Source organism: Schistocerca americana, chromosome 3 (genome assembly GCF_021461395.2).
Source record: "Schistocerca americana isolate TAMUIC-IGC-003095 chromosome 3, iqSchAmer2.1, whole genome shotgun sequence".
NCBI lineage: Eukaryota > Metazoa > Arthropoda > Insecta > Orthoptera > Acrididae > Schistocerca > Schistocerca americana.
In genome coordinates, this window is record NC_060121.1 from 206,397,075 (window position 1) to 206,424,300 (window position 27,226).

The window sequence follows — 27,226 nt, forward strand, 5'->3', positions numbered from 1 at the left end:
CCTGATACATTATTAAAATTTGATAGCCATCACAACATTAATTTGTAAAACTATGAGGTTTTGCAAAAAATGATAAATTTATGGCGAAGAGACAACTTTTTGAATAATACAAGATCTTAAATCTCTGCCTCCATAGCTGAGTGGTCAGTGCAATAGATTGGCATGCAGAGGACCCATGTTCATTTCCCAGCACTGTCAGAGATTTTTGCTTTGGGCAAGGACTGGTACAGGGTGCAATCAGCCTCATGAGGACAACTGGGGAACTACTCGACTGATTAGTTGTGATTCCAATGTCAAGAAATCTGAGAACAGCTAGAAGAGTTGTGTGGTGACTACATGCCCCTTCATCTCAGTTCAGTGACTCAATAGGCAGAGAATGACATGACAGTCAGTCAGGCCTGGTTGGCCCTTCTATGGCCAGAATGTGAAACTTTGTTTGACAAATTTTAAATATGAAATATTTAACAAATGCAGGTATGAACGAAGATAATTAGAAGCATGTTAAGGTTCAAATGACAGCCAAATTTGCAGAAAATATTATTTCTTTTGGCAAAAACATATATAAAAAGTTCTAATCAATGAAATATGGAAACACTGTTCACATACTAACTTAAATTAAAATACTCAAAGTGAGTAGTTAGTGTGATGCAATTCTGACATTAAATAAATATGACAATCAATGACAGTAGTAAATAGTATATGTAAGTGAAGCGTGTCACAGCACACCAAAATTTCAGAAACCTGACCTCAATCCAAATGACAGTTTTGCTCCAGACACCGAAAAGGTGTTATGAACTGTATATTTATTACGTCAAAATAAATATGGTTCAATGTCCAATTTCGTTACCACTGCAACCAGAACATTGAAATTTGTGATTGACTGTCCAACAACAATAACTGAGCAGTGGTATGATGTGAATTTTTTCCAGAGCAAGGAAATTTTTTATTTATTGTGTAATTCTTATAACATGAATACCAGACTGCTGTGGTTCACGACTGAAGAGTATTCTACAAAACTATTAAAAATCTAGCTTTGTCTTGTCTAGAGAATAGATTCACACATGTGGTCAGCATTAGTAGTTTATCCTTGCAGTACATGCCACACAGGTCTCACACTGCCAAGGGCTCTGGAGTCTTACTCCCCAATTTTTAGGGGACAGTTATACTCAAATAATAATGAATAGAAACTAATAATACTATTCGATATTGTATGCATGCAATGCAGCAATATTTTTAAATCAGAGTTTTTTTAAAGCATTGGAAATAATAGATCTCTGATGCAACCCTGTATGTATCTTCAAACAATTGAAAAATAGTTTGTATGTAACTCTATTATAGCACATATTATGTATTACAAATTGGCACATTCTGTTCCACCCTTATCTGCTGTGCATTGTTATGAATTTGTAAAATAAGAGGCCCTACTGTTGGTAGACTGCCTTACATACATCGGGAGGCCTGGCCCACAATAAAGAAATTGTCCACTGACCCACATGAACCTACACTATTTAGCAAATTAAATCACCCACCAACTTCTACTTGATGAGAAGTACTACAGTAAATACACTATATAAAATCAGAAACTAACAGCTTCAGCTGTCCCGCAACACTAGAAGAAATCACTAATTGTATCCAGGCTGTAAATGATGATAAAGCTATTGGGGCAGCCCCACACATGTGGAGTTGCTAAAACACCTGGGCAAAAGAGGTACCAATTGGCTCTACGAAACATTCAAACACTGCCTGCAAATGTTCAACATTCTAAAGCTCTGGAGACAATCTCATGTTATCAGCCTAATCAGCCCTGGAAAATCACCAGATGATCCAAAACATTTTTGGCCACTATCTTTCTCTGCTATCCATTCAAGCTATCTGAATAAATTCTTTTGGCCTGGCTCACTCCACACACTGAAGATAAAGTCATTAGAGAATAAGACAGCTTCAAACCTGGGCAATCTTGCATGTGGCAAATTTTGGACCTTATCCAGCATATTGAGAATATCTTTGACAAAGGTCTCATTAACAATGTTGCCTTTGTTGACCTGAATGCAGCTTTCAACACAGCACAGATCAGAAGCCTTCTCCCAAAGGTGTACAACACTGCAACAGATTATGGCTTTATGAAGATCGCTGCAGAGTGTCTCAGTAATAGAAGATTTTATGTTAGATTTCTAAACAACAAAATTTAGTCATGGAAAACAAAAAATGGTCTTCCTCAAGGAAGCATCCTTCCTCCTACTAATCAACTTTTGCACCAATGCTCCACCACATAAAAAGGCTTGCATCTCATTCGTTTATGCAGATGATCTGGAACAAAACAGTAGTCAGCACTTTCTACTTCCCCAACAAACATTCTAACTGCAAGTTACAAGTCTCATGGCTGGGGATTCCTTTCAATCACAGCTCTATCCATAAGTACCACATGGTTATTCATGACAGGAATCTGACATTCAGAGAGCAATGTGACAGTGTCAGAACGAAGGTCTCATATCAAAACACTGTCTTAAGAAAATTGAAAGGCACAAATAGGGGGACAAGCCCACATGTACTTCGGATGTCAGCTCTAGCCTTATGCTGCTCAGCAGCCCCTTGTGTGGCACCAATCATGCCACTCAAAACACGTTGACATTGCCCTTCACCAAAGTTGGTGCAAGGTGACAGGATGCTTGGCACCAATTGCAAGCTAGAAGACAAAAGTTCTGGCTGGATTAGCACCACCTGTCACCATCCAGGTAAATACAACAAATTGCACATTGTTATTCTACAGTTCCTCAGAATATGGATTGGGGCTGCTTTTGTCAATAATGAGACTTTCATGGGGTAACTTTGGGCAGTCCCAAAGATACCCCATGGTCGACTTTGGGACTGACCAAAAGTTACCCCACAGTTACATTTTAAATGATTTTGATTATCTCTTTTGTTCTAGGAACCATCAAAGTATGGCACAAAAATATAAACGGACCCTTGGGTCAAGGATGTAAAGAAATTATACTGAGGAAAGTCTCCAAGAGGGTATTAACGCTATTAAAATGAAAACCCTGACATACTGGAAGGCATGTCAAAATCATGGCAGTCCAAAGAACACTCTAATACTAAAAGTTGAAGAAAGGCATGGGGAAACAGTTGGCAGGCATTTTGTATTTACAGAGAGGAGCAGTTTGTTTCCCATGCAATAACTTTATCAAGTTTTGGATTCCCCATGCAGACACTCGACCTCCAATGTACGGTAAAGATACCTTGACAGACGCAGCAGGAAGGAAGACAGGTTTAAAAACAACTTTCCTGGAATAGCAGGGCACAATGCTGTTTTGACACACAGGGTGGCAAAAAACATCTCGTATGCAAGTGCAGCAAATGACAAAGAAATCATGAATGCATTCTTTGACAATTTGCTGAAAGAGATGGAATGTATCCAGGACAAGTCACAAAAACAACAATGATGGGTAACATGGTGTCCACCATAGAAAAATGTGGAAACAAGTGGAAGTGGTCCAAGAAAGATGATGTTCTAGAATATGCTGCAGAAAAAGTTATCCAAATCATCAGCCTGGCAGAGCAAGTTGGTCGTCGAGGTATTTTTTACATAATGGAGTTAGGACTGTATGAAATGTGTATTTTATGACATGCCTTTTTTTGATTTTCAATATTTTTCATGATTTTGTATCTTTTGTATCTCTGCACAGTTCCTCAAACTCTTTAATGTGTTAAATCTATTATTTTTTAAATTTCTATGTTACTAATTACTTTTATGTCATTGCAGTGAAGCCAATACTGGTCCAAATAAAGAATTGGTCATCTAACATTTGGATAGTTATTTTTTGTTTACTGATTTTAGCCAGAAAAATGACTTGTTCAAATGTTACCCCAACCGATGGGGTAAAATTGGGACAAAATTGGAGGGGGGGGGGGGGGGGCGGCTCACTAGGAGGAATGGTTACAGAACATAATGCCTTTCAAATTCAAAAAGCAAGGAAAATACTAAAATCCGTCACAAAGTAACCCCAAACGATTGATAATTTCAACCCAGCATTTTTTTAATGACAATTACTTTGATATTAAAAGGGGAGAATACTTCAGTGCTATATGCCATGCACCAATATATCTTTTGATATTATGCTGCCTCTTCGATTTTACGATCTGTAATTACACCCTCATCTGATTAAATCCAGCATATTCAATGAGTAAGGAAATTGAGATAGAAAATACACACACACACACACACACACACACAAATAAAGATATTTTTATTTGTGTACCAATAATGGTAGGTCAACTCTGAAAGGATTAAAAATCTAAAATAGGAAAACATATCAAAAAAGACAGATAAACCTTTATGTTATTAACAAAAATAGCCAGCAAAAATACAACTCATTAATATTCCTGAAAGTGGAGAAAATAAATATTAAAAACTTTTATTCAACATTGATGTCATCTATGTCACTGTTCGCTTACAAAACTTGACGTCTAGTTGTTAACTGACTTATTGTCATTATTTTCATCCCTGCTACATTTTAAAGTTGGCTGGCATACATAAAGCTAAATCAAATGTGTTTTGAAAGATACATTTTTGGATTGTTTGGGTAAAGTGTGACCCAGGACCAGAATTTGTCAAGATGAACCCTGAAAGCAACCTCATATTGGCCTGTATGATTGAGTCATGACAGTTGACGACTGAACCAAGAAGGTTCTTATCACACCAGTATTAGACAGTATCGTACACACATACCAACTGGACTGCTAAATCTGTATTAAATGTGCAAACAAAATTGACACTCAGCACAGTGGCTGATGGGAGTGATTGTAAATGGGAAATGCCTTTACAGTCACTCACATCACCCACTGCACTGAGTGTCAACTTTGTTTGCTAGTACAATAATTCTATGACAGCATGTTGTGCCGAGTTCCTGGAAGAAAGGAGTGCTAGTCCCACAAGTTACGCAGGAGATCTGTGATGTCTGGAAGGTAGGAGATGAGGTAATAACAGAAATAAAACTTTGGGGATGGGTTGTGAGTTGTGCTTTGGTAGTTCAGTTGACAGAGAGAGCATTTGCCTGTGAAAGGCAAAGGTCCCAGGTTTGAGTCCTGATCCAGTTTTAATCTGTCAGAAAGTTTCAACATTAATGCACTCTGGTGACCACTCTGTCTGTCACACAGAATTGCAACTCTAATAGTTTGCATACCTGCTGACAATGTGTACGTGTGCAAAATTCACTGACATATGGCCATGTCTCCAGGGCACTTCACTTTTTTGGCAGGCAGTAAATGCCATTGCATCTTCATAGATATCATCCCTATCAATGCATTCATACATTTCAGCGCATTTGGTTCATTTTATATGGGTCATCACTGCAGAAAAAAACGAAGTTAGCATCTTTATTTGTTTGCAGATGTAGCACAGACTGAAATCCCTGTAACATAGCACACTGAAGGGAGAAACAAAAACAGAATGGTACAGCCAACACATAAAGTGGAGTATCATGCAATAATTAGTTTTCTGCATTTCGAGGGCAACAATGCTGCAAAAATCCTTGCTGAGCTGGTGGAAGTGGACAGCAGTAAAGTAGAATGTTGGAGCACTTTTCGGGATTTCACCACTAGCTAGGCCTGTAATATAAATTTAATATATTTTCTTATTCCATTACATAAGTTACTCAGGAAAATGAAGGTTTTTCCAAATGTGAAAAAGTGTTCCGAGGTAGAACATGGTCATATATGTAGGAACAAATATTCTATTGAAATTTAAATGTGTTGCAACTGAAAAAGTCTCCTCAGTACTGTATTTCATAGTCTGTTACATTATTAATTTACTATGCACCTATAATCAGTTAGTGAAAACAAATTAAGTAGAGGTATTATCAAAAACGAATTAAAAGTTAAATGCATTTTGAAATACAAGGTACTGAAAATCAACAGAGGTTTCTATTTCCAAGACAGATAAAATTGTTAAGATATTAAAGAAACTCAGTTAATTACGAAATATCACATGTTTCATTGTAGAATAACTTTTTCCACTTCAGAGTGCGAGATGTTGCACAACTAACAAAGTGTGGCTTAGCTGTACACAGGTTTATAACAATTTTAAAAAATACATTGAATTTTGTTTACCACAAAATTCTGTAACTGAAAATTAATGATATCCACCAAATAGCTTTAATATATTACACAGCACTTGCGTATGTAGATCTGAAAAATTTACAACAAATGAAAAAACACACGGCCTCATGTATCACAACTACAAAAACAGTAGAAAATGCCAGACGTTGCTGATGGCTCTCTCTAGCAGGCGTTCCTTCATGTGATTCTAAAATCGGTCACTAGATTTAAACAACAACCAAGAAACAGTGAGTGTTCCTTGGTACACCATCCTCAAGTTACAACACTCTTCCATAATGTTACATTGTATGACCCGTACATAACCCCAGTGTGGTCAAATGAGTCTGAATGTTGAACAAAAAAGTGGCCATCAATTAGTCTACGAAGGACCGGAAATCGCAAGAGAAATGATGACCCTGGTGCACGAAGATAGATGTGTCATAATCGAGGTGACAGGGGAAAACTGAAAAACAGTCATGGATCAGTTTTCAACATCTTGCACAACAATCTGAACATGTCAAAATCACCAGCCACTGGCTTCTGTGACTGCTCATAACCATTCAAAAAATCTCCGAACCCAGTCAGCAGCGGAAATTTTGCAGCTGTGTCAGGCCAATCCAGATGACTTATTTAGCTGCCTCATGTCTATGGAAGAGTGCTGTGTATACCACTGTGACCCCAAGACAGAATAGCAAAACAATCAATGGGTATATGTGTATTCACTATTGCTGTAAAAGTCAGAGACCAAACCATCATTGCGCAAGGTGACACTGTTTTCTGGGTAGTGCTATTGCTAGGCATTTTGCTTCCCTAGGCAAGAACAAAATTGATGTCCTCTCTTTTTTACTACCAAAAGTTTCCTGCCCGGTATCTATCATTAAACTAAAGTGACCAGACATCCTCATTTTCTGCTGACAGTCCACAATTTTCATGCATTGTCCTCAGTTCCTTTAAGTGTTAATGACAACAAGTGTCTTCAATTTCCTATTTCTTCTCCTCAATTTCTGAATTTTCCAAAAATAATTGAAATAGGAAGAATTTAAATTATAATTCAGCTCAATATACCAGTGCATCCAAATTTGGTATCAATTACTTATTTTATTTAATTGCAAGAAAATAAACTAATAAAGGTGTGGAAAAATATTCTGGTGCAAATTAATTATGCTGTACTGATGGGAGACATGCCAAAGCAACAAACTAGGTCATGTGGATAACCATGGTGTTTCTGTCTTAACTGAAATAATTTTAGAATAAGGAATAAATTTCATCTTTTCCAGCATCCAGTTTCTTGTGATTAAACAAGTAAATGGTGCCTTGTTTGACTTTTTCTATTGAGTGCTCTACAACTTTTGTCAGCCAACCTGGTACAGCAGTGGGCTAAGTGATTGGCATCTGATCATTCGTCAGATATGGGTTTGGGTTCGAATCCTGGTGGGGCATGTCTAAAGACACTGTGTCTTTCCTTTCCCTAGAGTCAGTGGCCCTAAATTAGGAACAGGCAACTGCTTGTAGTCCATTGAATTGCTCATGGTGGTCGTTAAATCGTAAGTAAAGAGAAAACATTTCTTAAGTACATTTTTTCATTAAACTCTTTCTTCAAACAAAGTGACTGAACTTGGAATATTCCTTCTATTGTACAGTAAATTTTTGGCTTCACATTTTTTTCTTGTACACAATCACAATGAGATTTCAGTACGAAATGAAATTGTAGCTTTGTTTTTTATGTATTGCACCCTAAGAGTAACATTTAAACTTTATCAGAAGTAATACTCTGCACGATAGTACTTTATTCTTATTTTATGCTTATTTCACATGAAAAGCATCACTCAGATTCATTGTATGTTTACTGGACACTCGTGATACAGTTCACAAATTCTTTGTTAACTTCAGCAAGCCAGCACACGCACTCTGCTCCAGAGCTAAACAGAAATGAATCAGTGATTGACAATATATTCCTGGACAGACAAAGAAGCATCAGTATTATTGTAAGTCAAACTCTCAATGGTTTGTCAGATCATGATGATCAGCTGCTTACAGTGAATGATATCAAACTGTGTGATAAACCAAATCACTCCCTTAAAACTGTCAGGCCAGTCAATAATGATAACTTAGAAATCTTCAACCTTCCCTTACAGCAGATCGACTGGACCGCTGTATTTATGGAGAGAGAATATTAATGAAAAATTTAATATGTTCTCTAATGAGTTTGTGTCATTGTTTGAAGCTGTATTTCCAAAAATAACCCAGATAAACAATCCTCAGGCCACAAAACAGAAACTTTGGATTGTTAAAGGAATCAGAATTTTCTGCACACCAAAAAGAGATTTATACGAATCCCTAAGGCTGTCGAATGATCCCGTCAAAAAAGAGGACTACAGATTGTACTGTAAAATTTTAAAAAGGGTAATAAAAAATCCAAAACTATGCACAGAACATCTGAAATTGATAACTCAAATACAAATCAAAAACCATCTGGTAAGTTATAAAAAGGGAGAGTGGTAAAAATGTAGAGTACATGACTGACACAGAATTAGTTCAGGATGGAAATATTGTAAAAGATACTGAGGAAGTTGCTAATATCCTCAATAAACATTTTTTAACAGCTACTGAAAAAATTGGCTGTGAAAGCTCAGTGAGTGATGCAATAGACCTTCTGCATAAAGCTAACAATGCCAGAGTTTGCCAGATGCAGGTAAGCCCCATAACAATTAGTGAGATCATTAAGACAATCAGAGAGATGATGCTGTGGGGTCAATAACATTTCAACTAAGGTACTTAAGCACTGTGATAGTTATATAAATGCAGTCTTGTATGACATTTTTAATGAATCCCTAAAACAAGGTATCATTCCACTTACATTAAAATATGCCTGTGTGAAGCCACTTTTCAAGAAAGGTGAAAAATTGATGTAACAAACTACCACTCAAAACCCCTCCTATCAAGTTTTTCAAAGATCCTTGAGAAACTGGTATTCAGGAGAACAGCCATAACATTCTCAGTCACTGGTTTCTGGCAAGGCCTATCCATTGATGATGCCATTTTCTCTTTCATCAATCAAATTCTTAAATCTCTTAACAGAAAATTTGCACCAACTGGAATCCTATGTGACCTCTCCAAGGCTTCTGACTGTGTCAACCATGAAATTCTGCTAAATAAAGCAGACTACTAAAGGTTAAGTGGAATAATGGGGACATGAGTTAAATCCTACCTTACAGATAGAAACAAAAGGTAGTAATTGCTGACAGTAATGGAATCCCAGCTTAATCCAAGTGGGGCACAGTCAACACTGAAGTGCATCAAGGCTCGGTATTGGGACTGTTACTGTTTCTTACATTTATAAATACCTCTCACACTGCACCAACTCAGTGAGCAAGTTCACCTTATTTGCTGACGATACATTTCTTCTAGTTGATAAAGCAACAGGAAGCTACTGGGAAACATCTGCGAACAATAAATTTGATGACATTCGGAAATCATTTAACTGTAATGGACTCTTTCTGAATATAAAAAAAACTCATTGTATACAGTTTCATACGGAACATAAAGAACCAGAGGATATAAATATAGAATTAATGGACAACAAATAAAGCAAGTTGACACAGCTAAGTTCCTGGGTGTGTACATAGATTGCAAACTAAATTGGTCCAACCATATCGTAGATCTAGAAAAAAGGTTACATTCTGCAACATTTCCCTTACGCATAATTAAATCAACCACACATAAGGATGCCATAAGCGCTGCTTATTTCGGATATTTCCATGCACTTTTGTCTTACAGAATCATCTTTTAGGGCAACCAGCCCTTGGAAAAAAAAAGTTTTAATGCTCAGAAGAGAGCTACATGCATCAGGAGTGGTGTGCAATCAAGGCACTCACATAGGAATCTGTTTAGGAAACTATATGTATTTACAAAGATATCTCAGTACATATACTCCCTTGTGTGTTTCATTAATAAAAAACCACTGTCTCTACAAAACCAATAGTAAATATCATGGTCACAACACAAGGTCAAAAGCGGACTTTCTCAGCAGCCAGTCAGACTATATCCTTGAACAGAAAGTAGTGAATTTTACAGGCATCAAAATTTACAATGGTCTACCCAGTGTCATCAAAAGTCTTGCTCCTGAAACATCAGAGTTCAAGAGCAAACTGAAGGAATACCTACTACAAAAGTCACTCTATTCAATCAGTGAATTTTTTTAGTGCAGAGGAGCAAGTTTTTATTATACAATTGAGTTAGCCATTCAATGTAGGTGTATGTGTAAACTACTTGTTGCTGTAGTGTTATATTGTTGCTCAAATACTTTGGTATTGCTAATTTCAAAGTGTACACACAAGTATTAATTCTGATGTGTATAATATGTTTTTATTTCTTTTAGTGTTCCATGTTGTTACTATGAGTCATGCATGAAATAACCATATTATGTACTGCTGTACTGTTAACATTGTAAGGATACTGATTCATTCCATACCGTTGCAACTCCATTGCTCACAGGATCAATGGAACTCGCAATAAAATAAATAAATAAATAACTGTCATGTTTGTTTCCGTTTCGTACGTAGTAGCTGCTGCTTAAGTTTTGAGGCAGGTAGAGGCAATGTGTTTACTTTTGTCAAAATGAGCAAAGACTTATTAAAGTCTTCCGTAAGTTTTTGAAAACAATTTGGCGTTTTAATGTTTCCTCGTTTTCATTTCTTCTCCCAACGCTCAAATTTTTTGCTATTTGATTTGAAATTAATTTTTTATGCCCATTGCCAGCCCCAGATTTTGCCACCATAGGCCGCCGCCTAGTCTGGCCTAGTGGTAGAAGCGGCCCTGTCTTTGGGGCTGCCATGATGTAGAGTTTTCAGATTATTCTCGTAAGGCGCAAACCGTTATACGAGCACGCTACCGTAATCTCCTGATGCGGCTACCGAGGCTGTGAAGTAAAACCTTCGCCATAAGTTATCCGAAGGGGTGTTTCTGCTACACAATGCCACAGCTCTTCCTGCGCAAGACGCCATCATGTACTGTCTCTTTTGTACGAGGTGTGGGAGGAAAGTCACGAGAGTGACAAAACTGCCACCGATCTGGCAACGTTGCGTTTTTCTACTTATGTAGGCCGGTGTGTTCATTCCTTCCAGATGCTGAGTCTTAAGTTTCAGCTCTGTGCAGACACCATGTGACTTTTGAGAGCGCCATCAGTGAAACCACAATCTATATTAGACTGTGGTGAAACTGTGTTCTTGTTGTGTGTTACGAAAATGGAACAGCGGATTTAGAGCAACGTTACACCATAAAGTTTTGTGTTAAACTTGCGGAATTTTGAAAAGCTGAAACAGGCCGATTGGGAACGTTCGTTACCAAGAGCACAAGTTTTTCGCTGGCGCAGATCACTTTCGGAAGGCGAGAACACGTTGAACACTCAGGCACACCTTCAGCTTCAAAAATCGACGAAAACGTCGAACGTGTGCATAATATTGTGAGATCAGGCCGACGTTTAACAAAACGGGTGATCTGTTAAATTTGAACACTTTCACCTTACATCAAATTTTAACCGAAGTTATCCATATACGAAAGTTTTGCATATTCTAAGTTTTGCATATGGTACCGAAAAACCTCACAACTGAGCAGAATAACAATCGAAGAAATGTGTGTGTTGATCATTTTGAGAGGATTACCAATGATCACTAATTGTTCAGTCGTGTGCTTACAGGCGATGAATCCTCGAGTTTTGAGTATGTTCCTGAGACAAACCGGCAAAGGGAGGAGTGGCACGCTGAGACGTCTCCTCGATCGAAAAAAGCTTGAATCAAAGATGAAAGCAATGACAATTTACTTTTTTGACAGTAGGGGTATCGTCCACAAAGAATTTGTTCCTCCAGAACGAACTGCCAAACGAGTGTTTTATAAAAATGTCCTTGAAAGGCTCAGGAAAAGGGTGAAACGAGTGAGACCGGACAATGCAGACAAGTGGATGCTGCACCATGACAACGGCCCATGTCACATGGCCATTTCCATCACAGAGTTTTTGATCCCAAAAGGCAGTCCTGTTGTTCCACAGCCCCCCTATTCATCTATCTAAGTTCTTGAGACTTTTTACTTTTCCGGAAATTAAGAAATGTCTTAAAAGGATGTTATTTTGGGGCTCTGGAGAACATTTAAAAGAATGTGACACACCTGTTAAAGGCCCTACCAGTTGAGCGTTTCAGCGCGGCTGCCAATAATGGAAACGACTCCGTCAGTGAAGAGCTGCTGAATGGAAGTACAACAATATTGTTGTTTGAAAAAATTAAATCTTTGGTAGATAAAAAAATCAGTCTCGCTACTTTTCTCACACACTTCGTACATCAAATTTTGACTCAGCCCACTTAGCCTCCTGGCTTGGTAGCTGGTGACTTATTCCTCTTACCTCAGGTGAAGAAACGATTTTTTTGGTAGACATATCCAGGATGGCGGATAAGGTGATTTTCGATTATGATGATGATACACTGAAACGCCAAAGAAACTGGCATAGGAATGCGTATTCAAATAGAGAGATATGTAAATAGGCAGAATAAGGTGCTGCGGACAACAACACCTATATAAGACAAGTGTCTGGCGCAGTTGTTAGATCGGTTACTGCTGCTACAATGGCAGGTTATCAAGATTTTAAGTGAGTTTGAACATGGTTTTATAGCCTGCGTGAGGTAGCGATAAAGTGGGGATTTACCCATACGACCATTTCACGAGTGTTTTGTGAATACCAGGAAACCAGTAAAACTGCAACTCTCCGACGTCTATGTGGCCGGAAAAAGATCTTGCAAGAATGGGATCAACGACGACTGAAAAGGATCGTTCATCATGACACAAGTGCAACTCTTCCGCAAATTGCTGCAGATTTCAATGCTGGGCCATCAACAAGTGTCAGAGTGAGAACCATTCAATGAAACATCAACGGTATGGGCTTTCGAAGCCGAAGGCCCACTCATCTACTCTTGATGACTGCACGACACAAAGCTTTACACCTCACCTGGGCATGATATTGGACTGTAGTTTACGGAAAACATGTTGGCTGGGCAGACGAGTCTTGTTCCAAATTGTATCGAAGGATGAACGTGTACAGGTATGGAGGCAACCTCATGAATCCATGAACACTGCATGTCAGCAGGGGACTGTTCAAGGTGGTGGAGGCTCTGTAATGGTGTCGGGCGCGTGTAGTTGGAGTGATATGTGATCCCTGATACGTGTAGATACGACTCTGATGGGTGACACGAACGTGACCATCCTGTCTGACCACCTGCACCCATTCGTGTCCATTGTCCATTCCATGGACTTCAGCAATTCCAATAGGACAATGCGATACCCCACACCTCCAGAATTGCTACAGAGTGGCGCCAGGAACACTCTTCTGAGTTTAATACTTCCTCTGGCCACCAAACTCCCCAGACATGAACATTACGGAACATGTCTGGGATGCCTTGCAACGTGCTATTCAGAAGAGATCTCCACGTCCTCGTATGCTTACCAATTTATGGACAACCCTGAAGGATTCATGGTGTCAGTTCCCTCCAGTACTTCTTCAGACGTCGTGTTGCGGCACTTCTGCGTGTTCACAGGGTCCCTACACGATACCAGGCAGGTGTACCAGTTTCTTTGGCTCTTCAGTGTATCTGGTCTGTGTAGCACTCAACTGCGTGGTTATAAGCGCCCATACAAATTCCCAATCTTTGCACTGTCCAGTTCCGCCACTTTCCCGAATGATGATGAAATGATGAGAACAACCAAACTACCCAGTCCCTGGGCAGAGAAAACCCCCAACCCGGTCAGGAATCGAACCCAGGGGCCGCGATCCAGCGGCAGCAACGCTAGCCACTAGACAACAAGCTGAGGATATGATTTTCGAGGTGACCAGTTTTCTGAACAGCCAAAATGCTGACTTCTCTAGCCAAGATATCCGCCAAGTAGTCCATCGTTGGAAAGAAAATGTTTCGCAGTGTAGCGAGAATACATACATCTACAAAAGTTTTACCTCATCCAGATACGTCGTACAGGTGTTTTATTACTTTGACTGTTGATGCACCAATCGCAATATCACCCCTGACATTGTTTGTAAACAAATACACAGTTACCAAGAGCTACCTACGAGTAGAACACAGCACTCTGAGGGATGTTCCGATACCGTCGAAGTGGTGCCTGCTCGAATGAGTAGTGCTTCAATCATCTTACGATATTACTCATATGAATACTTCAAAAGTGTAGATAGCTACTCATATTGATACTTTTTTAATTTAAATTTTTATGCAAATGAATGCCGAGTATATATGGTATTTTACTTGATTGCCTATTTTATGTAGTCGAAAACAACACTTTAAGTACCTTTATTTCCTTATTAATGACGGTCCTTAAACAGAAAGTTCACCGATTGGAAGGTTTCCCCAACAGGAGCATTGTGTAAATGTTTAGGAGACAACTTATTTCTATTCTGAGCCATAGTTGCACAAACTTTTGAAAATAAAATAATACTCACGAGGCCCACGTGTTGCAACGACAATGAGTCATTGTTGAGCACATGTATACAAACTTGGGAAAATGACCTTCATGTGTTCCAATTACGCAAATGAATTTCTTTTTAAAGATATTACAGTGTTTGACAAACAAATAGATGCTTCATCACTTCGATGTATTTCCTTTTTCTTTGTTGCGGTGACCAGCTAGTTGTTTATAATGTTTCCGAAAGTCGTAATCGCGTGTTACCGTAGACGAATCACGATCTTTCTGTGATTCACTTGGGCTACTTGGTGCTTATAAACCATAATTTTCAGTTTTTGTGTGGCTCGGCTCGCCCACATGCTGCTGGATCTTGAAAATGCAGGTTTGTGAACCTTGGGTCCAACAGAGCGGCAATGGCTACGTAATCATCTATTTCAGTTAACCCATACTTTTACTTCAGCTCTCTCAATAAAACATCCTTGCATTCATCGACAGTTGGTGGGACTGGTGCAATACTAGTGAGTTCTGTTGCAAAGAATTAATCATTAGTGTAAATTTGGATACTGTAACATATTTTTGTCCAGATTCTTGTCTTGTGACTTATCCGTAAGACCTTAATAAAGCTGTATGTTGGGTGAGTGCCTCTATCTCTACAGCAGACACAAGCAAACAGTCACTTACTACTCGAATATGCGTGTAAAAGCAGTTCGATACAAATACTTCACTTTCGATACCGAGTAAGTATCTAAATAATGATTCGATTTTAGAAGTACTTGGTATCGAGACAAAAGCATCGAATACCTTCCTGCCTTTACTTCTATCGGAACATCCCTACGCACACTAAAGGACTGCAGCATCAGTTCAGAGTAAAGCACCACTAGGGATGCATTGAAGTCGTCCGTGGAATAGTAGAGTGAAATTCCATCATGCCACCACGGACAATCACCACCAACGATCGATTTCGCCTAATCACGTTCGTTGCAGAAGTCTTGTCTACCAAGAAATTTGCTCGACGTGTGCACGGGAGTCAAAGTTATGTGGTGCGGAGGACACGGAATTGGTTCCAGTTGATAGGTGGTGCTGAAGACTTACACCGCACAGACCGTCCACGTTCGACAGGTACACGGGAAGATCGATATCTACGACTTTTAAATCAAAGGAACTGTGGACTGAGTGGTCCAGAGCCGAATTCGGTGTTCGAAGAAGCTGCAGAATGCCCTGTAGTCGCATCAGTTGTTAGGAGTCGATTGCATGGTACGAATCTCCATTCCCGACGATCTCGGCGAGCATCACGTCTTACACCACAACACCATGGACACCGTTCCTAATGGGCAAGAAATCATCCAAATGCCGGCCGGAGTGGCCGAGCGGTTCTAGGCCTTGCAGTCTGGAACCGCGCGACCGCTACGGTCGCAGGTTCGAATCCTGCCTCGGGCATGGATGTGTGTGATGTCCTTAGGTTAGTTAGGTGTGGTGTCACCGCCAGACACCACACTTGCTAGGTGGTGGCCTTTAAATCGGCCGCGGTCCGTTAGTATACGTCGGACCCGCGTGTCGCTACTATCAGTGATTGCAGACCGAGCGCCGCCACACGGCAGGTCTAGTCTAGAGAGACTCCCTAGCACTCGCCCCAGTTGTGCAGCCGACTTTGCTAGCAATGGTTCACTGTATACATACGCTCTCATTAGCAGAGACGACAGTTTAGCATAGCCTTCAGCTACGTCATTTGCTACGACCTAGCAAGGCGCCATATTCAGTTACTATTGATATTGTGGATCATGTACCTTCAAGAGCGACGTTCATCATTAATGGATTAAAGTTAAGTATGAAACTAATTACGTCCGCTTTCTGAATTCTGATTCTATGTCATGTTCCAGATCTCACGTCAGTATAGTCCTTCCCTCCTCACGCCAGCCTGCGTGAGCTAAAACGCGTGCATTTCGACCTCCACTAGTAACACGGTGTTGGCTCTTCTGCCAACACAACATTAGTTTTAAGTAGTTCTAAGTTCTAGGGGACTGATGACCTGAGAAGTTAAGTCCCATAGTGCTCAGAGCCATTTGAACCATTTTTCATCCAGAATGGACACTCCAGGACTGGCATCGGATGTTGTTTACAGATGAAACTCGGATCTGTTTGTACCTTGACAATCACAGATAAAGTTTTTAGAGGGAATCCGGTAATATCTAACGCCTCCAACACTGTGATCTACAAATGCAACAAGGTGGTGGTGAAGTGAGGTTCTGTGGTGAGATAACATGGGTGCAGGCTATCTTCTCGTGGTTATTAAAAGCAGTCTCAGTGCTCTTGCGGTGCAGGGACGAGATTCTGCAAGCAGTAGTGGAATCGTATCGCCAACGTTTTGGTGACAGTTTCTTCTTGAGGGGTGATAACTCGCGTATTTATCGTGCTGTTCTAGTGAACCCGTTTCTTCAGCATTCTGTGATCACCAGAATGAAACAGTCTACCTGTTCCCCGAGCAAGAACCCTATCGATAATGTGCGGGAGCGACTGAAACGAGGTGTTTTTGGACGTAGACAAAGACCACTTACGGGCTGGCTTGATGGTCTCATCGATGGTATGCCGCAATGAATTCAAGCCTACATCCGAACAAGGTGACATTTCGCCACGTATTGACATTGCTCAGTAGTGCTGTGAAGAAACCCCCATGGGAAACAGACGATTCTCTTATTACACAAATGTTTGACTTTCTGATTTGATGATCTGAACACATTACAAATACGCGCAGCTCAGAACCGTTTTTGTTTTCTGGATTTCGAAAGAAAGGTGTGCTGCAAAACTTTTTTTATGTGTATTTTTCGAGACGTCATCTCCAAGTTTTATACTCGCAACTTAATTTCTCGAGGTGATAGCTGAAACTTTATGACTATCCATCGTAAATGTGAAATACCCAGAGAGGCATACTCGGAGGTCAGTTGACTGGTGTAATAGCATAGATTAAGGGTCGACCTGCGACAGCAATCGCACAACTTGCGTACGGGGCGCTAGACGCCGCCGCGAGCGCTAAGAGTACATTGCGATAGCAGGCGCGCGTGTGCCTACGGGCCGCGAGGTGCCTCCACGAGCGCAACCGTATATAAGTGCCGACGGAGTTCGGCCAGCTCTCTCAGGCGATCATTGTAGGCAAAACCACCCCTTCCTTCCGCCTCCTTGATTTCTATCTCACCATCTATGGCCGTCCTATCGCCCTCACTCCCACCCTTAAGTACCTTGGCGTCACCCTCGACCGTCGCCTCTCCTGGACTCCCCACCTCCGGACAATCCAAGCCAAGGCACACTCCCGACTCAGTCTCCTCAAGCTCCTCTCCGGCCGTACGTGGGGTCTGGACCCCTCCACCATCCTCCACACCTATAAGTCCCTCATCCGCCCTATCCTTTGTTATGCCCATCCGGCTTGGATCTCCACCCCCCCCCCCCCCTACCTTTTATAAATCCCTCCAAATCCTTGAACGTCATGCTCTCTGCCTCGCCTATCGCATCCGTCTCCCCTCCCCCACGCGGATCCTGTACAATCTCATCCCCTTCCCCCACCTCCTCCTTTCCCTTGAAGGGATACGGATCCTGTACACCTCCCGCAAACTTGATCCTCCTCACCCGCTCGTCTCCCCGATCCTCTCCCACCCCCGCCCGCTGCCGCGCCTGTATTCGCACGTCCCACCCGGTCTCCATCTCTCCACCCTCCTTACCCTCTCCCAAGGTGGCTTCCGCCAGCTCCCCCTCCCTGATGATGTCCTCCTCCCCTGCATCTACCCCTCCTATCAACTTTGATCCTCCCCCCCCCACCTCCTGTGTCCTTTCCTTTAGGCACCCTCCCTCCCTCCCTTCCCTTCCCTTCTCTTTCCTTTCCCCCCTCCCTCCTCCCCTCTCCCCCGGGCTTCCCCTCACCCTTCCTCCCTCCCCCTCTCTCCTTTGCCCATGGCATCTCTACTCTCCCCTCTCCCATTCCCCTTCCCCTTCCTCCTCCTCCACCTCCTCTCTTGGCAGGTCCCCGGACTCGTACACGCTCAGTGAACATTCGCGCGCCGGAGATCATCGCCGTCAGTGTTTCGTGTGTGTGCCTTCGTTTGTGTGTAGTGTTGTTCGCCGTCACGCCACCACCGTTCACGTGCCGTCGCCATCATCCATGTTATGTGCACCGTGTCGCCTCGTGTTAGTGATGTTTCTCGTCCAGCGTGAACGGCTCCATGTTTTTTCGATTTTTAGTGTCTACATTTTTTTGCCCACCGTTTTTACTGTCTACTCTGTGCCACCTTTATGTACTACTTGTTGTCAAACTCAAGGCTGAAGAGCGGCGTATTGTGCTGCTGACAGCCCGCCGTTGTATAAGGTGTTTAAAATCACAATAAAGAAAAAAAAAAAATTCGGCCAGCTCTCATTTTGTTGGCATCTCATTTTTGCCTAGTCTCTTATTTGCTTAGTTGCTTAGCTCTTATTCGTTTACGGCTCATGTTACTGTGCTCTCTTTCAGCCATTCTGACTGTTTTGATTTACTCCCAATTGAGAAGTGCTCATTTTGGCATTTCACTTTTGCATATTAATCATTTTGCTAATAATATGTTCCTTAGCTTTTTACAATTAAATTGATTAACATAGTCTCATGTACTGTTTTTTCATTTCAGCCTGTTCATATTTTGATGTTCTTTAAATACTGTAATAATTATCGGAAGCATTTCTTCCCTTAAACTTGTATAAAGTATTCTCGATCTAGGATTTGTTCTGTGACACAGGTGTAAGGTTTTGAATATAAATTATATACGAAACTGTGCTTTAAAAGGAATTTTTTTCAGTTTGTACTACATCAGACGACAATTTTGTGACATGAGGGAGAAATTTGAGGGGCGAACCCATGGAAATTGTCTTATGTGATCCCCTTTTAAAAATAAAAATTTGTGTGACACTGAAAGATGTGACACTGTAGGCACCGAAAATGGATATATATAAAATTATACGTGACACTGGCAAGTGCGAAAAAGCCCCAAGGCACATTTTGTGTCCCTTTCTTTTCTTTCAGAGCATCCCTCCTCAGCTATCTGTCTTCTTGCAGGCAAAGACCTACGGCTGGGAAAATCCCGTGTTCGCTTCCAGAGATGGAGACGCACCTGGTATTAAGCAAATGTTTGCGTTAGATAACGCAGTGCAACGTCAATGGCCGATCTCTGTGGAAGCCCAGCGACACATGCCGATTCGGTTTCAGATAAACGTGTGTGCCTACCGGCGTCTTGCGAATGTGACTCTACAGTTGCAGTGGCGTCTCTTCCATCTGCAGTCATGACAAGATCTGAACTGCGCGACAAATGCATTACCGCACCACGAACGTAAATAATTTTATTTTCAGGCTGTTTAAATCTTGCGAGTGACGTAAAGTTCTGGACTTTACATCTTCAACTCTTCCACCGAGTGTGAAATAACAGTGATGGCAAACGAGCGACTAACCCGTACATACGGAATATCCAGGCTAAGTTACCAAGCGCAACAACGAGGTAAGAAAACAGATTTCTTAGACTGCCAGATCTCGTTATGTTTTCTTTTTTTTCCATCGTTCTTCGATTTTAGTTTACCCTACATTTGGGTTGACTGTGTTTTGTTTACAGTTACAGTGCTTGCGATGGCTATTCTTCCAACCTTATGGCGCCAGTTTAATGCGAGATGAACTCTGTTCTTTAACAGTTATTTTGTATGCAAACGTTATTTGTCTGCTCCTTTTAGTGCCACTTCTTGTTAAGGTCTATATCCCTTGCAGAGAGAACACAGCTGTCCTAAATCTGAACACCGGAGAACTTTCCTAGGAATGACCCAGGGCTGGCGTTAGAATGTGTAAGAGCAGAAAAAGAATCCGGGTGCCTAACTAAATAGAAATCAATTTTCAACAAAAAGCCTGGGCCCTGGAGGCCCTCACTGAACCTGTGGGACTGTTTTAAGAAAGCGTACATACATATAACTAGTTGTTAAATTAATACAAAATACTACGGTTCTGCACGGGAAGCACGACCAATACATCACACACTACAGAGCAAAACGTAGTGTTACTGCGTATGTGCAAATGGCGTCATATTTAGGAACAAATTTTAATTTCCATCAGTTGATATCACACTTTAACGAAAGTATCAGAAAAAATTAATAAAATGAGAACAGTATTTTAATTATCAAGTAGGTTAATTTCTAGTCATATCGAACGTGTATGTTAGCGTACATAATATGTAAGAATACGCTTGTAGGAATTTTAAACATCACACCCTTGTCAGGTTTTAGTTTCGCATACTGACTGAACTGCAGCGCTGGTTTTGACAAGTTCAAAAAGTTTTCTGGATTCATATGATGATGATACAAGTATTTGAAGCATGTTCATTAGCAAAAGGATTAAGTGCCTTAAAACTATTTTTGTGTGTTGAGTGGCTTTTAATTTAGCCTCCAGAGAAAAGTGTTGCATACGTGAAAAGTCTAACTAATTGACATCTACAACTTCTTCATTTCGTCGTTTCTAAACGATTTTCGGTTTGTAGAACATGTGGGCGACACTGCAGACAAAAATGTTTACATTTCAGTCATTTTAAAATGGTTTACGCTTACACTTTCGTTTACTTGAGAAGGCGGCCAGCCGGCTGAGCTACTGTCGGTCAGCCTGTACTATGAACTACAGTAGAGACCCGCAGGTTGAGAGCAAGTTTTGACAAACCGATATTAAAGCACCGAATACGCCGAATCCGTACAAGTGTGGACATGCAAAAGTTTGCTTTGTTTATATTGCGTTATTTGTATTGTCGTTACTCATAAGTCAGAAGTAGTCAGAATCAGTCGAATTGAATATCTGCTGCACGCTCTCCTTTGGTTCAAATGGCTCTAAGCACTATGGGACTTAACATCTGAGGTCATCAGTCCCCTAGAACTTAGAACTACTTAAACCTAACTAACCTAAGGACATCACACACATCCATGCCCGAGGCAGGATTCGAACCTGCGACCGTAGCAGTTGCGCGGTTCCGCACTGAAGCGCCTACAACCGCTTGGCCACCGCGGCCGGCACGCTCTCCTTTACTTCGGAGTAGTGTAGGAAGTTACGTTTTTTTATCGTTGCATCACACAGTTTTACGAGTTTGTTTATAGTAGAAACAAATGATCCGTGTGGAAAAAGGAGTCACGGTGCTTCATCCGGTTATCAAAAACGAAAGCGTAAGGCTGAAAAAGACAGTGCTGCGAATAAGAGACAGACTTTGTTACCCTTTGTGCCACTCGCTAACCAGCGGTGTCGGGGGAGTCAGATGAACGTGGAGATGACGTTGAGGCTTCAATAACTGATACTGAGCAATATCAGGAGTCTCAGAAAGAAGATAGTCAGACAGTTCCTCTTATAACTGACTAGATGCAGTGCCTGGCTTTTCCCGGATGTTTAATATTTTCCATACAAACTGATTGGCCCTCTGCGTTGTTGATACTCACAGTGAATGCAAGATGCCTGGGAAACTGCTGTCGTTTTAAATCAAAGTCTGTATTGGAATCATGGCGTGTCAACGGAATGCCACGAATGAGTACGTCTCCACCTGCGGCATTCATAAATATCTGGTTCTAGGCTTCCGGTTCTGACTTTTGTAAACAGTCAAATAAGATATGCGGCAGTAAATGGCTTTAAAACTTTCGCTTCCGGAGAAAGTTGAGTTGTGCTTTGTTATCAGTATTAGATAAACAGGACTTCGATATTTCCGTTAAAATTCGGTAGGAACTAAATGATTTTATATTAGCATTTTTAATTCATTTCTTCAAGCATATTTTCACAAACTTTGTATTTTCCCTGTATGAAAAGAAGATTAGTTGCGCTATCTGTTGTTACATTTTGCAATAAGTGTCTCATTGTGTTTTTGGAAAATTCGTCTTCTATTGTTTCAGCTCAGTTTTCACTGTTCAAGTACGGCTGTGCTGGAGCACGACTCGAACTGTTGAAACAGTTTACGTCACAGTTCGGGCAATCGCGGATTCTGTTAAAAGCTTTTGATCGGACCACGATCTAGTGACTTTTGTTGGTACTATATCCACGACCTGCCTTAGTGTTTATAAGGCACTGCGGAATATAATAACAAAAATAACTGTGAAACACCGATTAAAATATTTTCTAAGGGATATGTCATATACAACAACAGAAACCAATCAATAAATAAGAGTATAGGAATTACGGTGAGCCAACCACTTCGCGTCCTACCTCACCGACACCTTCACCATTCCAGACGACCTCCACTTCGATTACTCCTTGTTCCCGACAGTCAATGAGTGTATCAATACCTCCCTCCCACCCCTCGCTACTAGCTTCCAGTACCTCGACAATACTCCACAGACAGAACTCAATACTACAACAACAGCGCAAGACATTCAACAGACACTCCATCACAACGCAACACGGCTCCCGGTTACGACTGCATCACCTACAGACACCTGAAACACTGCCCTTTCTACTTCCTGGAAATCCTAGCCACCCTTTACAATGTAAACCTACACAGAGGTTTCTATCCTGAGCCGTAGAAAACCTTCCGAACCCTCCTCTTCCTCAAATCCAGCAAGCCTGCCACTGACATTCCTCCTACCGTCGCATTGACCTCACCTCTCTGTTTAGCAAGGTTTCTGAGTTCATCCTATGTCAATGTATCCACACTACAACAATATCTATCCATTCATGTCCAGCAGAGTGGCTTCCATCTCAATTTTTCCGATGACCAACTCCTATGCCTTACTCGCCTCCTACCCCATCATATCAACAACCGCAAATCCGCCATTTTTGTCTCCCTAAATGTAGGGAAAGCTTATGACTGTGTATGACATTCCTGGCTTATCTTTAAGCTCCAGACTTCCCATAAATTATGTCCATCTCATCGCCTCCTTTATCTCTTTCCCTCTTATGTCACCATGAACAACACCAATTCCTGCATCTTCCATCCCACTGCTATTGCCCCCTAAGGCTCTGTTCTCTCGCCTCTCCTGTGTGTTCTCTGCACTGCTGATATGCCAAAACTCCCTCCTCCTGTTCGTCTCCTCCATTATGCCTATGGCACTGCTTTTCTCGCCCTCTACCCTAGCCTCCGAAAATCCGAATGATCCCTCCAGCTCCATCTCAATCAATTCACTTCCTGGCTCCTCAAAATCAACCCCATCAAAACCCAGATAATAGTTATTGGCTGTACCACCTGCAGCTTCTGCCCCATGTCTTAACTTACCATTTACAGACCGTCCTACCCTGTTAACTAACACTCTAAAATATTTCTGACTAACACTAACATGGGAGATTCATCTGCTAACCACTGAACAGAAAGCCCACAATAGCCAAAAATTACTAAAACTACTAACTGGCCGAACATGGCGATCATGGGGATTTCACTCTTCCACAATCCACCACACTTAAAAAGCCCTCATCCCACCCATCTTGTGCTTCAACAACGTGGCATGGACCTCTGCTCCTCCCTCCTTGTATCACGCCTTACAGATCCTTGAACGCCATGTTATCCGCCTAGCCTTTCAAATCCGCTTGCCCTTCCCCGTCTGCATCTTTAACCAACTTACAAAATTCACCAGCCTATTCTTCCATCTTGAACACCTCCGAATACCCTACGTTACCCATAAACTCGACACTACTCACTCCCTAGTTTCCCTGCTGCTCAGTGACTTTGGTACTCTTCCATGCCTCTACTACCACATTCCCAAACACTAAACATCCACACCTTCCACATATTCTTCCAACAAAACTATAATCACCTTCGCATACCCGGCGATGAAATCCGTCCTGATATGTACCTGTACTACCAGACCTACCCACCCCCTGTCAGAGCTCAATTCCCCCCCCCCCCAATCCTCGCCACCCACTACCTAAGTCGTAGTTCGGTACCACATCCCTCTACACTCTTCTTCCATCCCTCCTCCAAACATCCACCCACACGCATATCCTCCAACACACAAACTTCAAATAGTATGTTCCCCTGATACTCTTATCCCTGACATTCCACATCCAACCATCTCTTCACTCATCTGTGTATCTATTTTAATCAGTCACCACATCGGCCTTTTCATTTTACTTTATGCTACTGTCTATCTGTTTTTCTACATTCGTGTGTGACACTCATTTTCCATCCATCTGCGTCTAGATTTTAATTAGTCACCATATCAGCCTTTTATATTTTAATTTGTGCAATGACGATTGTTTTTATTGAACAAAATGTTTATTTTTGTCAACCGCCACGTCCAGCTTTTATAGCATGTTTTCTGCAATTGTAGTCTCACGTGGCTGAAGAGCGGCAACTGTATCCGCTGACAGCCAACCCCCTGCCCATATGGGGCGGGGAAGGGGGGGGGAGGAGGGGGAAAAATAACAAAAGAAAAGAAATTGCAGTCAGTTTACCACGACGTGTTTCGTTTATGAGGCATTTAATTTTTCATTAATTTTCTTCATTGTTTCATTTGAATGGAGAAATTTAAAGTAAACCTGTCAAGTACTTTTCGAGAATGTGGTAACGTTTCTCCTTTGTATATATATATATATATATATATATATATATATATATATATATATATATATATATATAGTGCGTATTTAAAAATATATGTAGCTTATGTCTGCCCAAATGTTCATTAGGGGATCATATAGGAAATTAAAGTAAATCGGCCAAGAACTTTTGTAGATTTTTGTTAACAACCTTTCCCGTTAATGTATTATATACACATCTTTTTCAAGTCAGATTACGATATCTTACGAAGACAGTGATTTTCCTCTTGTCTTGAAGGTAAAATGTGCAAAATTTCATCAAGATTGACATAAAACTAGATTTGGATGAATTACAGTCAAACAAACAAATGGACACTCTTTACAAAAAGGTACGGCCAAACTTTCAGGAAACATTCCTCACACACAACGAAAGAAAATATGTTATGCGGACATGTGTCCGGAAACGCTTACTTTCCATGTTAGAGATCATTTTATTACTTCTCTTCCAATCACATTAATCATGGAATGGAATCACACAGCAACAGAACGTACCAGCGTGACTTCAAACACTTTTTTACAGGAAATGTTCAAAATGTCCTCCGTTAGCGAGGATACATGCATCCACCCTCCGTCGCATGGAATCCCTGATGCGCTGATGCAGCACTGGAGAATGGCGTATTGTATCACAGCCGTCCACAATACGAGCACGAAGAGTTTCTACACTTGGTACCGGCGTTGCGTAGACAAGAGCTTTCAAATGCCCCCATAAATGAAAGTCAAGAGGGTTGAGGTCAGGAGAGCATGGAGGCCATGGAATTGGTCCGCCTCTACCAATCCATCGGTCACCGAAACTGTTGTTGAGAACCGTAAAAACACTTCGACTGAAATGTGCTGGAGCTCCATCGTGCATGAACCACATATTGTGTCGCACTTGTAAAGGCACATGTTCTAGCAGCACAGGTAGAGTATCCCATACGAAATCATGATAACGTGCTCCATTGAGCGTAGGTGGAAGAACATGGGGCCCAATCAAGACATCACCAACAATGCCTGCCCAGACGTTCACAGAAAATCTGTCTTGATGACGTGACTACACAATTGCGTGCAGATTCTCGTAAGCCCACACATGTTGATTGTCAAAATTTACAGTTTGATCACATTGGAATGAAGCCTCATCCGTAAAGAGAATATTTGCACTGAAATGAGGATTGACACATTGTTGGATGAACCATTCGCAGAAGTGTACACGTGGAGGCCAATCAGCTGCTGATAGTGCCTGCACACGCTGTAAATGGCACGGAAACAACTGGTTCTCCCGTCGCACTCTCCATACAGTGACGTGGTCAACGTTACCTTGTACAGCAGCAACTTCTCTGACGCTGACATTAGGGTTATCGTCAACTGCACGAAGAATTGCCTCGTCCATTGCAGGATTCCTCGTCGTTCTAGGTCTTCCCCAGTCGCGAATTATAGGCTGGAATGTTCCGTGCTCCCTAAGACGCCGATCAATTGCTTCGAACGTCTTCCTGTCGGGACACCTTCGTTCTGGAAATCTGTCTCGATACAAACGTACCGCGCCACGGCTATTGCCCCGTGCTAATCCATACATCAAATGGGCATCTGCCAACTCCGCATTTGTAAACATTGCACTGACTGCAAAACCACGTTCGTGATGAACACTAACCTGTTGATGCTACGTACTGATGTGCTTGATGCTAGTACTGTAGAGCAATGAGTCGCATGTCAACACAAGCACCGAAGTCAACATTACCTTCCTTCATTTGGCCCAACTGGCGGTGAATCGAGGAAGTACAGTACATACTGACGAAACTAAAATGAGTAACATGGAAATTAAGCGTTTCCGGACACATGTCCACATAACATCTTTTCTTTATTTGTTTGTGAGGAATGTTTCCTGAAAGTTTGGCCGTACCTTTATGTAACACCCTATATATATATATATATATATATATATATATATATATATATATATATATATATAGAGAGAGAGAGAGAGAGAGAGAGAGAGAGAGAGAGAGAGTGGTCGATTGATTGTGACCGGGCCAAATATCTCACGAAATAAGCATCAAACGAAAAAACTACAAAGAACGAAACTTGTCTAGCTTAAAGGGGGAAACCAAATGGCGCTATGGTTGGCCCGCTAGATGGCGCTGCCATAGGTCAAACGAATATCAACTGCGTTTTTTT

The 27,226-nt window shown here is 41.3% G+C and overlaps 1 protein-coding gene across 1 annotated transcript in view; it reads left to right on the top strand.

The window, feature by feature from the left end:
* Positions 1-3,448: 3,448 nt before the first annotated feature.
* The window catches only part of LOC124605976 (integrin beta-PS-like), a 183,033-nt gene continuing 159,255 nt past the window's right edge, over positions 3,449-27,226 (top strand). Inside the window, exon 1 of the mRNA XM_047137941.1 lies at positions 3,449-3,572. Within this exon, the coding sequence (XP_046993897.1) occupies positions 3,449-3,572 (124 nt within the window). The remainder of the gene's footprint in view (positions 3,573-27,226) is intronic.